Consider the following 14,955-nt stretch of genomic DNA (forward strand, 5'->3'; position numbering starts at 1 on the left):
CACACACACACACACACTACAAGGTTAATAATAAGAACATCAATATTGTTTTGTGAGTTTAGTGACTGAACCTAATACCTGTAGGCAAGTGTAACCAGATCAACACTCCCAAACACAATCCTTTACATCGCTTTAGCTGTGCCATTAAAAGTGAATACAGTCAATACAGGAACAAACAAATGTAAATCCCCTAAATCTCTGAGATAACAGAACAGAACTACACATTGTTTGTGTTTTTCGACTAATCCAAACAGCCCGTAACCACTTACATCCCACCTTATACAGAACAAAAGTTTATCCACTGTTATCCACTACATTTTCATCAAATATCCATTCAAGTATTCGGTTTCATTCTGACAAGTATGCATCTATTACAAAACAACTTTTTATTTCAGCAATCAAGTGTTAGGGATTCACCTAACTTGACACTGGGCATTAACTTGACATAAAATCAACACTATTTTGAAAAACTAAGATGCAAAAAAATGTAAAATGTTAAGTTAGTAGCCTCACTTATAGTACTAACTTGACTACATTTTTCTATAGCCCAATTGTTCAAAATAGTGTCCGTTTTTTTTTTAGTAATAAGCATTTTTTTCAGCAAGTAGCAGGTAGCTTGACAAACACTAAGTCGTATTTAACATCACATTCAATTGTTGTATTGGCAATGTATAGAAGGGCATGAGAATACATACAGTACAGCTTTTCCTTTCTGTCAGATGAAGCATTGGAAAGTCCGATGCATTCTAGTCAATCAGTTTGTTTGGACCGTTCGAATACATGAACTGATTCAAAACAACTCACCAATTCACTAAATATTAATTGAAATGCTCAGTGCGATGTATTCAACTCAGTTACATAAATTAGGGTGTATTCTAGTGTATTTGCTGTAAATGTATCTGTTCAAGTTAGATGCAGTCACCCTAACATTTTATAGTTCATTTATACTACTTTTTCAAAATAGTAGCTTGGCTGTAGTTGAACGATGTTAAATTATGAGAAGCCAGTGAGCAGCATCACAACAGTTCTTAAAGTTTAAAATGTAATTATATAATTTATACTTAATTGTTATTATTAAATTGTATTAATTTTTTGCTTGCAATAACAATACTATCAGTAGTAGTAGCAGTAGTAGTATTGGTAATTAATCTGAATATTATTATTATTATTTCTCATTAAGTATCTACACAATGTGCAATTTTTGTACACTAATAAAATGAATAAAAAAAAATATGAATTGATTCATTCATTTATTACAGCCATTATTATTTTATTACCGATAACATTGTCACAATCCATTAAAACTCAAACAATCACACAGACATACACCACTTCTCCGTTAAGTTCAAATCCTCTTTTGACCAAAACATCCTTCTGGCATGTCGGAGAGGAATAACTATGCTGTGTGAATCCAGCAATGGATAAACGGAAGGTAAAACGGAGTTTAACACAGGAGAGTGCCCCTCTCTCACCTCTCCCAGTGACTGCAGACATTGGGGTCATCTGGGTTGAGGCTCCATGCGCTGATAATGAGGCCCAGAACAGCCAGCACAGGCAGGGCTAATGGGTAGGCCCGTACCGGCCCCATGACTCCTCCTGAGAAAAAGAGAGAGAGTGAGAGAGAAAGAGACAAGGACACTTTTTGTCCTTTATCATTCTTCTGAATTGGAGCCCTTGGAGCATTCTGTGCAGTGAAAAGAGATGACTTTTTAAGAATAATATCAAGAAATGTTACAGGAATTCGATAAGCGTGTGACCGTGAGTCTTTGTTATCAGCTGACCGAAATGGGTGAATAACCAAAGTGTGGTGGCAGATGGCTGATATAATGGTGTGATATAGACTAATACAATTTAATTAAAACAAATGAGATGTTTACAAACCTTTTTTTTTTTTTACACAATATTTACTTAATAATCTCAAAATGTCCAAATATTGTGGGATTCATTCATCTGGTCTTTATGCACATTATATATTTACGCATATTTGTGTGACTGTGTATGTTCTGTAACACTTAGCACAAGACATTAGTCCCCTGACAGTGATGAAGGACTCTTTAAGACCACACAGGGTGAACCGTTTGTTTAAACTGTCAAGATATTTCATTAGACACATGATGGGAGATGAGCATGTGTGTGATGAATTGACATGACAGAGACAGATGTAGAAGGGCACGTGAATGACACACTGCTCAAGCATGGGCCAGCGAAGCGTGAAAGCACTGATTATGTTAAACGGCAGGGGGTATGGCAGAAGGACACAAGAACAACAGTTTGCTTGATTCTAGGCAACTCTAATGTATATGATCAGAAAAGAAGCACTATTACAACCGTTAACGAGGCGCAAGTGAGTGTGTTTGTGACATTTTTATGATATTGCGCTTTGTTTGGACCGTATACCTGATCTGTTAACGATTTGCATGATGTGTCTAATAAAATTCGCTTCACTCACTTGCCAATCTGAGACCATTGAAAGGTCTTCACAGGTCATTCTTGTGTGAGAGAAAATCAATATTGATTTCACTTACACTATATAACAGTTCATTCAAAGGCAGAGACTGAAGTCATGTTCATTTCTGTAAAAAGGTTAATTTACACAGTCACCCATTGAAGGCTTCGTATCATTCCACACTAGGACTGCAGCTGTAAGACATCTCTATTAGAGGAAAGCTGTTATGATGTTCTGCTCAGCTGTACAAACAGCTGTTCCCTATAGTGAATCACTAAAATGACAGCTTGGAAGTTAAAATGAAGCACACTGGTTTCATCTGTATTCCTAGATAGGTGGGCATGTACATTTTTCATGCTTGCATAGACTTTGAAATGTACAATAACTTAAAAGATGTAAAATCTTTATAAATCCTCTGATGATTGGTCAGAACCGTAATTGCTAGAACCTTTACAAGGGTACCGCAGAACTGATTTCAACTGAGACACAACCATATAAGCAGGAAACTTTAGGAACCTAGTCTAAGACCTTTTTATTGGCAATTTATTCATAAATAAAATCCAAGAAACACTGTCAATGTTACAGTCGTTTACTGAACTGTGTGTTTCTATGCTGTCACAATGGTTTTGAAAGTCTGTAGAAATCACACAGAACAGAGTGAGCCTCAAAAGATTAAAAAAAGGTTTGAACATGTATGAATTAAATTAACCAAAAGTCACACAGTAAAGATACAGTAAAGAAAGTTATTTTGAACTTTCTGTTCATGAAAGAATCTTGAGCAAAAAATATTACGGTTTCCACAAAAATATTAAGCAGCACAACTGTGATTTCAACTGTGAAAATAATAAGAATAGTTTTTGAGCACCAATTAAGCATATTCTAATTAGCATATTAAAATAGACTGGCGTTATGGCTGCTGAAAACTTAGCTTTGCCATTACAAGAATTAATTACATTTTAAAAAATATTAAATCAGAAAACACATTATTTTAAATTGTAAAAATATTTCATAATATTACAGTTGTTTTAACAGTGGTTTTGATAAATGCAGCCTCTGTAAGCATATCAGACTTGCATAAATATTTAAAAAATCTTACCGAGCTCTAACTTTTTAAACGTAGTATACGTTGAAACTAGGCTAGGTAGAAACAGCTCTTTAAAGTAGGAGCAAAAACCAATTGCAGGTTACCAAGTGGCTGTTGATTTGTCCTGCTAACCTTTTAACACAGTCCAGTTTTAAAACATGGCAGTTATTGACAACACTAGGTGACATCCAAATTATAGGAGTAAATGTAGAATGTCTGCTATAAACATATATGGATGGCAAAAGCAATAAATTTTAAGGGATGATCAGACCACTTCTTCTGTAATGAATTCCATGTATTATGAATCACTGATTTGCACCGTAAGATCACTTAGCCTTTAATCAAAATGCATCTGCGGCTCTCTGTTATCCCCATAGACTTGCGGTGGTTCTCGAGCATGAAAAAGATTGTACTTTTGTCATGGCTTATAAGTAGGAGTACCATAATTAGGCATCTGACATCAAATTATTCTGTGCTTCCTCTTGAAGTGCAGGTGACTCTAATGAACACTGATTTCTAAGAATTAAAGCTGCGTGGATCCGACCTGCATAATGGTGATTGCGAACGAGGAGAGACAGGAGCAAAGGCGATGGATCCCAGTCAGACTCACCTCAGACCACGGGCTACAATCCCTGGAGATGTCTGCTGTGGAAGATCACTGCTCGCCCGAACCAGACAACCAGACCAAAAGAGCTGGAGACCAGACAGACCGATAATCAGGCTCAAAGCAAAGAGAGGGCACCTGGGTATTGAGAAAGAGAGAGAAGAAACAGTTAGTGTTCAACTTCAGAACAAGAGAGCACAAGAGAGCAGGGAAAAGGTCTAAATGACAAAAGATAATGAAAAGATTGAGGAAAAGGGACACTTGGGGAACTGACTCGAGCATTAGGAGCTCCCCAATGCAACAGCTGCTAAATCCCCGATATTAAATCTAAACCGCACTTCCAGTTTGGAGGGGATGCAACATCGGGTGCAACACACAAGGGTGAGAGTGTACATTACCTTAAGAGCATGGAGAGTCAAAGCCTCTCAGCGCCCCGCAAGCACCACGAGAGCATTCTCAACAATAGCAAAAGGAGAACAAGCTATTCATGGCCATTAACGACACAATGACAAGTACCGCCGTGCCGACAGCTCGGGTCTAACTAGGGGCCTCGTATTCCTCAGCCTCATTACGCGGATCTTCATTATGCCTGCGTCGGGCCTTGGGTCATCTACGTGGGGTTCAGAAAAAGATGAGAAAAATAACACTGCGGGTGCAAACAAAAGATTCTGTTTCCTCGCTGTCATCGAGATTCATTATTTATTCTCCTTCTCCTTCAGATTCAGAAGAGGCCAGGGCAGAAAGCCCGAGGCGAGGACACGGAGTGGAACAAGAGCAGGAAGACGAGCTGGAAGCACACTGGAGGGGACAGGCTGTCTGGAAGTGACCTCTTCCACCGCTGTTCTGTCTACAAGCTGAAAAGTTCAGCAGTCAGCCTCTAAAAGCTACTGGGTCTTGTTTGTCTGTCTAAGCAGTCCGTGGAGCATCACTGAGAAACACACAGTTTGAAGATACTAAGATGTGACGGAGGTGCAATAATCCATGACTCATGTTCTGTTGGATTTACATAAGAAGTATTCTTTAGAATCCCGAGGGGAAATTCTACGAACAAATGATGCTCTGAATTCTTCTGTTTATTAGTGGCAACAAGCCTAAGGGTGCAAAATGGGATTGCATATATTACCCCAACGAGGCCCTCAGGGTGGAATGTATAGGCACATCACATTACAGACTCATTACAGAGCATAATGAAGTATGTAATTGAAAGCTAACTGAATGAAAGGTGAGAGTTAGATTGAACCGAAAGTGGAATTTCCATGTGAAAGAAGCTAACTCTGTAAATAATACAACTGAACACTGTTCGTAGTATGACTGTATCTTGCCATCACAAAGCCACTCACATACAGTGGGTACGGAAAGTATTCAGACCCCCTTAAAATTTTCACTCTTTGTTATATTGCAGCCATTTGCTAAAATCATTTAAGTTAATTTTTTTTCCTCATTAATGTACACACAGCACCCCATATTGACAGAAAAACACAGAATTGTTGACATTTTTGCAGATTTATTAAAAAAGAAAAACTGAAATATCACATGGTCCTAAGTATTCAGAAATTTAAGGGGGTCTGAATACTTTCCGTACCCACTGTATATCGATTTACATTTTCAGCATCACAGTGTTGAATGGATAAATTATTTGGAAAGTCTTTTATGCTCACCGAAGCTCTATTTATTTTAACAAAATGCAGTTACAGTTTTTCTATTTTAATATATTTTCAAATGTAATTTATTTCTTGTGACTGCAAAGCTGAATTTTCAGCAGCTATTATTCCAGTCTTCAGTGTCGCATGATCCTTCAGAAATCATTCTAATATACTGATTTGATACTCAAGAAACATTTCCTAATATTATCTATGTTGAAAACAGTTTTGCTGCTTAATATTTTTTGTGAAAACCATGATACATTTTTGTCCAGAATTCTTGGAAGTTAAAAAGAATAACATTTGAAATGCTTTTTTTTTGCAACACCTAGATATCTTTACTGTCACTTTTGATAAATTTAATGCATCCTTGCTAAATAAAAGTATTAATTTCTTTAAAAGAAATTGCACCGACCCCAAATTTTTTAATGGTATTGTAGGTTATATGCCAATATTATGATATAGCTTTTAATTTATCGGTGTCAGCCAGCATTTGATTTTGATGTCCTGATGCCTTGTAGCATTTAAAATGACTCATTTTAGTTAATTATTTTATTTTTGTTTAGACAGAACCATATAAAATTTTAATAATATCGGCCATTTATCATAATCAAGCATAACATGACAACAATTAATCAGCTGAACGGTACTGAAATTTTAATATCATGCATCTCTACTATTAGAGAGGTTGTATTTGTTTAAAACACTAAACCTCCATCACACTTCAAGATTAATCTTTGAATAAAACCTCTCAGACAAACAGCTTAGTGTTACTGAAACGACAAAATGCATTAGGCTCTGTTCTGCTGCCATGTATTTCGATGGTTGTAGTATTACATGACAACCATGAAACAAATGGGTAACTAAACGTATTTCACCCAAGACCGTGATACTGAAATATGAAGCCATACCATTTTACTTCTCATTAATGAGTCTGTGCACATAGAACAATAACCTAAAACTCAGATCAATATGGTGGGCCACAATGTGTATTTGTTGTCTCCTCTGCCTGCCTGGCATCACAATAGGAACAACATGTTTTATTGTCTCCATTTCACACACTAAAGATCCTTTTCATAAAACTAAAACTCCCTTTTGGATTCTTTTATTCTGCTGCACTTATTTTTGGCTTTGGAATACAACAATGCAGTAGTCTTCATAGACTTTGAGGTATGTAAATAATAAAAAAGTGCCAGGTGATACTGCTCTGTATCCAGACTCTTGAGAGAAAAAGAGTCCTTTAAAATACTCAATCCAACTCTGTATTCCCACCTTGTCAACCAAAGGAGACATCGACATGATTCAGGACATGCACGTATTAGAGCTCAATGCAATTAACCAACCAATTCCCTGATCCTCCTGCATCTGAGCCCCTCTGTGAGTGATGTTATGGGTCTGCTGGCAGCTCTCTCAACGATAAAGTAAAATCAACCCATCCACTCAGACAGGAGTCATGACCGCATCTTAAGTTTATGTCAGCATGTCACCATGCAATGGTTATTTATTTCTGTCCTCATTTAGGAGAAGCTACTGACCATTTACATATAATCATTTAGAAACTGAAGAGGTTGCTGACGTTGGAGCGAAGATGCAGATTAGAACCGCTGACATGATACTTAGAATTTCAGTAGTGATTGATTTCATATATAGTAAAGCACAGTGTTCTACTGTACTACACGTTTCCATCCATCACATGATTTCTGTCTTCATGTACAAAACTAGATTAGATTTGTTAATACTACATGCACCAGTTACAGCTACGTTTACACTGTAAGCCTGATGCTCAATTCTGATTTATTGCTCAGATTTGATTTGGTGTTTGGCTGTTCACTTTATTTATATTTTTTGAACGTGTCCAATATCAGATTTGTGTGAACCTGTCACAGTCCTCGACTGCCTCGCATGTGCAAAAGGACAATAACAAATGGCACATAGCATGCTGTCATATAGAAGTACACATGGAGGCCACTGAAGTTAGTGCTTACGCGTTCACTTATAAGGTGATGTGTCGCGAAAGCTAGTGAATCTGTACGCAGATCATAAGAAGGACAAAGAAGAGGATGAGGGGGAAGAGTGCTACTGTAAGTTTTTCTCACATAGTTTTTCCTCAGGTTTTATTTGTTGTCACGGTGATACTTGCAGTGGCGGCTCGTGGGTTTTAAAATAGAGGAGGCACACTAATTGTATTGGTCTGGGATCCCTGCCGATTATTATTATTATTTGCTTAACCACTTTAAAAGACGGGGGAAGTCAAGGCCTAATGGTTAGAGAGTCGGACTCGTAACCCAAAGGTTGCCAGTTTGAGTCTCAAGTCCGGCAGGAATTGTAGGTGGGGGGAGTGAATGTACAGCGCTCTCTTCCACCTTCAATACCATGACTGAGGTGCCCTTGAGCAAGGCACCGAACCTCCAACTGCTCCCCGGGCGCCGCAGCATAAATGGCTGCCCACTGCTCCGGGTGCGTGTTCACGGTGTGTGTGTGTTCACTGCTGTGTGTGTGCACTTAGGATGGGTTAAACGCAGAGCACTAATTCCTAGTATGGGTAACCATACTTGGCCACACATCACTTTCACTTTCAAATGGCTTTTTGGTTGCTTTTAGTCAGAAAACGTAAAGAAAACGACACATACAGCAAGATAATATAATTTCACTTACCTGGCCTATCACTTGAAGCAAACATCCATCCCTTCTTAAAAGTCTGTGTTAAAAGAGAGCTGCCTGTTGTGCCATTTAATTAAGTCAACTGCTGTAGCCTATATCCAGTTAGGCGTGTTTTCCCTTTTTTTTTTACTTTTTTTTATTTGTATATATAGGGGAGAGCGGGGCACAAAGTAAAACTTTTTGACTTTCTCAAATTGTGTAAATCCACATGGGGTTCAGAGTACTTTCTATATAAATGTTGATATGGTAACTAGTAAATGCTGTAAATTTGGTTATGCTAGCATGTGTGGAAATATTTAAACCACGTGTTACAACTTTACCCCGCGTTACTTTGTGCCCCGCGCTCCCCTACTGTTTGAATGACAGCTTGGTAAATCTGTTGGCGATCAAATATTCAATATCGCTACTCATCATAAGTACTTGGTTGGTACATTATCAGCTCAGCGGGAGACGTTCAATAATAGCACGTAATTTACGTCTCTATGATGATTGGTTGATATACCAGAAGGGAGGCTAGCCTCCCTCGCGAGGGTTCTTTTCTCCACACTCCTCAGCGCTGAAAGTGAACACTCGATGCTGATTGGCTAATTTTTTGACCAACGGAGGCACGAGAGCTCAGCTCTCCCCCGGCCTCCCCCTACCCTTCTCTATCATTAGCGGTTGTACGGCGCTTTCACGTTATGATATTACAACTGAAATTACAAACAAAAAAATACACATTCTGAGACATGAACTGAAATGAATTGTGAATTTTATTAACATTAAATCGTCCTCCTCCCATTTTCACCTCAAAATTTTGGGGAAGCTGTGCCTCCCCTGCCTCCCCCGACGAGCCGCCACTGGATAGTTGAGTTGTAACACCTCACTGTCCCTCCACAAATTACCTTGGCAGCTGTCTTCCATAGTAACCAAGTGACCAAAGAACTACCAACGTGTTAAATCTTTCAATTGGCTCCCGTCAGCTAAGAATTGACAAATGTCAAATCAGAGTGACAAAGTTGCATGAATTCTGATATGACGGTTCAGACTGAGGTCACATTAGACCTGTATCTGAATTAGGAGCACATATGAAAGTAGAAAAAATTGTATTGAAAAGATCAGATTTCAAGTGGTTTGTGCTGGAAAAAAAATAAAAGAAACAGATCTGAGTCTTTGAAGACGACAACAATTTAAAACAATAATATTCAGTGTCTCATGATCAGAAATCATTCTAATATGCTGATTTGAAGCTCAAGAAACAGGTCTTATTATTATCAGTAGGGATGCACCGATACCGATACTGGTATCGGTATCGGGCAACGTCATTTATTTTCACCCTTAAGCAGACACGAATTTCTGGCGAAAGTGAATCTAACAGCCTGTGTGAAATGCGCAAGGCTGTACTGTACTTGTCCCTCTCATTCTGCACCAGTACAAATGCGTGCGCAACTAACATTATACATACTCTTTTGGTTTCTGTACCCAATATTTTAAAAATGTACAAATGCAATGAAAATATTGGTATCGGTACTCGGTATCGGCAAGTACCAAAAATAAAAGTATCAGTATCGGTCGAGTACTGGAAAAAGTGGTATCGGTGCATCCCTAATTATCAGTGTAGAAAACAATTATATTGCTTTTGGTTTTTGTGGAAAACATATTTTAAGGATTTTCAAGAATAGAAATGTTAAAAAACAGCATTTATCTGAAATAGAAATATTCTGTAATATATTTTTTACTGTCATATTTTAGCATTTTAATTTGTCCTAAATAAATAGAGGTATTAATTTATAAAAACTAAAAAATGAAATCTTACTGAACTTCAGTCTTTTTAACAATACGACTTATACTTTGTTTTCATATCCCTGACTTTGTTTACATTTTGTAAATCCAGATTAAATTCAATGTGATTTCAGATTCTAAAGGTACTGTTTATATCTACCTGCAGACCCACTGAAAATGTTTACATACATTTGCGTCATACATATTCAATTTTCTGCACACATGAAGAGCCATATTTAGTGAAGCCTGTGAGACCTGTCAGTGTTCCTGTCACGAGAAAGCAACAACGTCATCTGATTAAAGAATTTTGGCAACTCAGCATGGCACCCCAGTGCATAATTGGCTGGTTTGCCTTAAATTATGCCAAGAAAGCTTTCTCCTCATTTTTCTAACTTTACTTAACAAATGTGGGATTTAGAAGCAGCTTCCTGAAATTCTATCTTGCTTGAACTAAACCCCAATTACTTGAGAAGTCATCTTTTAATCCATTTGTATGAAATAGTCAGATTCAAAGTTTCACATACTAATTAATAATTTATTTAAAGGATTATTTGAGAAGCAAATGGAAAACATAATATCTGAGGTTCTTATATGAAGCTTTTCATTCCAGCTCAGCGCTGCATGTAAACATATCTACTGTGTGGATTCACAATAATATGGGCAAATAATCATATGGCTGTAACTAGTGGTAACTCAAGCAAAAATAATAAGGTACTCTCTCTCTGATTATTATTACTAAAGCTGTTTTCAACCAAAAGGTCACAGACTTTCTCACAGGAACCATGTGATTGACCTGAAGGATCTAACTGTTAAGATAGCCTTGTCTCGTCTCATTTGGAAGCATGGACCATTAAGAGTGCCATGGTCTGTTAAATTGCAGCAGCCAAGTAATTCCTTCCTCTATCTGAATGATCAGTGTGTGTGTTTGGACCTAAGTGCTCATGCTTCCTTTACCTCTAAGCAATGGCTATCTACACACATTAGTTCAACAGGTACTAATCTGTCCTGATTTTCTGCCTTAAAGCTTTCAATCGCTATCAATCTTGTTACAAAGACAGCCAAATGCTATTATACAAAAAATCCCAAACAATATTTTGCAAAGGGCAAACAAACATAGTCAACAGATAAGCCAATCTCTTGATCAGCAGCACTCCGTCCTGAATGAAGTAAGTGTGGATAAGAAAGCATGGAACTGAAAAACACAGCGGGGAAATTTAGTGAATGCTCTAGGTCACTTAATTCTGGGGACATGGATTATTCATGTGGCAACCACTGATCATCATGACTCTCATAAATCAAACAATGTGGCATCTAGCACCACCACTGAGCCCGGTTACAGCCTGCAAATCTCAACGCCATCCTTCATCACTATAACCTTTCCTTATCCGCAGTTTACACCCCAAGACAGAACTGAGTTTGAGGAGACAGGTCTTTCACGCTGATCTTATTTCACCTGTTTATGCAAAGAACAATGCAAACTTTATCTCTCCTGTCATGCTGTGTGCTCTACTCCTGCATAGGCTATCAAAGGCCTCCAGCCATCTAACTCAGGACACCTGGTTGCAGCACATTGGATGCCGCAGGCTTACAGGAGACTAAATATAATTTAGGCCATGTTTATCTCTCGTATTAACATCTATCCGATCACAAGCACTCAACTGAGACTACTGTGCATCTAAAAAGCATCTTCAGTGACCACTTGTGTTTGGAGGGTCTCCGAATTCATATATGCATATACATCAATTATGTAAATGCTAATGAAGTGACTCTCAGAGCATCTGGAGATGACATTCGTGTTCATATCATCATATAGTGAGACAGCAAAAGAAGCTGAAAACACCGCGAGCGCCATCCGCGCTTTAGTACGCGTAAACAAAACAGTGCGCCGCGCCATTCATTCATTGCGGAAATCATGGCGCCTATGCGTGATATCAAATTCTTCTGCAGATTTATAGTATTACTATAGCATTTCACCTGAGCATTGCGAATCACGCGTATGGTCATGATAAGCGCTGAATGAATGACAGGATTTCTGTTGAAACATCGCGCAAGGTAAATAAGGGTGACATCTAGTGGAGAAGACTAATGATAAGATTCACGTTAATCAGATCTTGTTTTAAATGTGTGCTGAAATAAATCCCGGAAAAGATCGATTCGCGGCTTTTGAGAATTGATATCGAATCGATGTCATTTAAAAAACGATTAATCGAAAAATCTTTTTTTTTTTGCCCAGCCCTAATGTGCACTCTTAACTTCAGCCAATCAAGCATTATATATTATGATATTATGATAATTAAGCACTATTTAATGATAGAACTAGTGATTAGAACTAAAACTTGGTAACCATGAATGAATGCATATTTGTCATTTTAACTGAACTTAGGACTGGTGGTGGTGTTTAAGATATTGTTGGTCATAGCATAGGTAATAGTAATTATTATTAAAAGATACTACTACTACTATTATTATTATCTGCTGGATTCATGAATATTAAACACGGTGTCAGCGTTCGCTTGAACTGATTTGCTGAAATCAAAACAGGGACGGTAATAGATGAGCGCCAACCAACGAGAGCTGTTCGCGCATTAGCTCCGCCCACTGCCGAGAAACCGGCATATCTTCTGCTTGTTCTTATTTTTAATAGACAGTGGGACAGCATTATAATGAAAGGCGGCTAAGAATATACTGCACCAACAGATCAACAACTTTCTGGAGCATAAATACAAAGAAAGCAATGATTACAATCATTACTGAAGTATTAATGAAAAAACCAAGAAGTTGAAAGCAAAAGAAAAAAAACAAAAAAAACAGACATGATCAACACTAATGAGGGATATATTTAACAGCTCTCTGCCTGTTAATGTACCTTGTGCTCATTTGCTATTTCAGTATGGCACGCCCTATCTTGTGTCAAACACACCGAGTCTTACAGTCTTATTTGGATTTATTTTGAGCAAGTGACTGAAACCCTTCTTCCTGAACTCAGTGCTGCTCCACAGTTATGATTCATAATGTCTACATGAGCCTGAAAGAAACAGGAAAAAAAGCTTAATTAAGCAGAATAAAAAGTCAATAAGCTCATATTACAGCCTCTCTGCAATCAAATGCATTTGCTTGTTTGATAATTCTGTGAAAATGAATAACACATAAGTTATTGACCAGTCTTCATACGGTCACAAGTTTCACACCCACTCAAGCCTTGACACGGCATCCCACTGCCCCAGTCAGAGGGCAACGGCAGGGGTCCCTTGTCTCCTCACCAACCCCCAGCAGGTTCCAAACAAGCTCGCCACAGCCCAGTCAATTACTTCCCCTGTGACTTCTCACATAATAATAGGATCATATGCATCTGGTGCATGTCATCTAGCAAATTAGAACAAATTAGCAGCATGTCGGCGAAGGAGGCGGCGCTATGTTTGTATACAAAACACCTCAGCACTTTTAAGTGCAGCCTTGAGACAGAAATGACAGTGGAATATTAAAGCTCTTAGGGTCTGGATGTAGTGCCTTGCAGCGGTGCATACAAAACAAGGCGATCGGTTATTGCTTTATAGTTCCGGCAGACTCTCGGGCCAGGGCTTAAGTCAGCACTAGCGCAAGTTATAGAGATGGGTGGAGAGAAAAAGGTGAAAAGGAAAGATACGGAGAGGTAGGGAAGCAGGCTGAGCGGCTCGCCATGAAATGCTGAAACAACAGCATGGCTGCCAGGGCAATTTTACAGCTCAGTGGTTTCACACCTCAGCCGTCACCCTTCCAACTCTGAACATCCAAGTCCATTCTGCGTCTTCATTTATTTGGTGTCAGCGTCTGAGGAGGTGCAAGGCTCGGCATGGATCGGGAGCCCATCTAAAATGTCTTCGAATAAGTGGTGTGTGAAGCCGACAAGAGAGCGGAGAGAGGGAAAAAAAGGCATTATTCAGCTTCCCGAAACCATGCTACGGGTGACTCTCTCCAACATTCGGCGAATCATTATTAATGAGCTTTGAACACAAAATACACACCCAGATCAGCCTCGGCACATTTGCGTCAAACTTGATTTAAGTGAAGCTGTCCATCTCCGCTTAGTCATTGCAGGACAGATAAATTCATTTGGTCTAAATCTAAATGTCCAGTTGAAATAACAAACGAGGGCGGCGATCTATGGTGTCCCTCAGCGTGGAGGCCGAACTTCAAAGTTTGATGTAAGCGCTACGATTTTTGGACACATCATGAATTCGATGATCCACTGTGTAAAAATAGCTTGCTACATTGCTTTTCCCCCTAAACTTTGACTTTGTCAAGGTCAAAGCTGTGAGCTAATGGTTTATTAACCTGCGCTGTTGCACCATCGACAGGGAAGTAAAAACCTATGATCGTGACATGAGTGCGTGAAATATGGCAGTATGATTGGGGTACTTAAAAGACTAAGAATAAGGTTGATGTGCCCTGGCCTTAGAAAGGTGACATAGTCGCTCCATCTACCGTACCCACACTATTAAATATACATGCTCAATTCATCGCAAAGTCCTCCTTAAGTCCTTGAGGAGTGAACTTTCAGTTCACTCAGAAATCTGTTTTTAAAACTTCAAAATTATTAATTAAATGAAATCATAAAAAAGTAACAGCAACATAATTGTTATAACAATCAAGAGAATTGTTTTCTGTTGGTTGTGCACAAGAATTATATTTTTTTTAAAAACTAATTTTCGTAAACTACTAATATATATATATATATATATATATATATATATATATATATACATACATATATATATATATA

General features: G+C 38.3%; 1 protein-coding gene across 3 annotated transcripts in view; it reads right to left on the reverse strand.

Annotated features, from left to right (window-relative positions):
- Nucleotides 1-14,955, reverse strand: part of LOC107686294 (multiple epidermal growth factor-like domains protein 11) — a 128,516-nt gene that overhangs the window by 94,925 nt on the left and 18,636 nt on the right. For 2 of the 3 annotated variants that reach the window (XM_016483236.1, XM_016483234.1), the window contains exons 2-3: nucleotides 4,141-4,272; nucleotides 1,473-1,596 (exon numbers count right to left, since the gene is read on the reverse strand). In XM_016483236.1, coding sequence (XP_016338722.1) covers nucleotides 1,473-1,588 — 116 coding nt within the window. In that variant the 5' untranslated portion in view covers nucleotides 1,589-1,596; nucleotides 4,141-4,272. The remainder of the gene's footprint in view (nucleotides 1-1,472; nucleotides 1,597-4,140; nucleotides 4,273-14,955) is intronic. The other variant, XM_016483235.1, reaches the window with a different exon arrangement.

Source organism: Sinocyclocheilus anshuiensis, unplaced genomic scaffold (genome assembly GCF_001515605.1).
Source record: "Sinocyclocheilus anshuiensis isolate Anshui unplaced genomic scaffold, SAMN03320099.WGS_v1.1 scaffold481, whole genome shotgun sequence".
Classification (NCBI taxonomy): Eukaryota; Metazoa; Chordata; class Actinopteri; order Cypriniformes; family Cyprinidae; genus Sinocyclocheilus; species Sinocyclocheilus anshuiensis.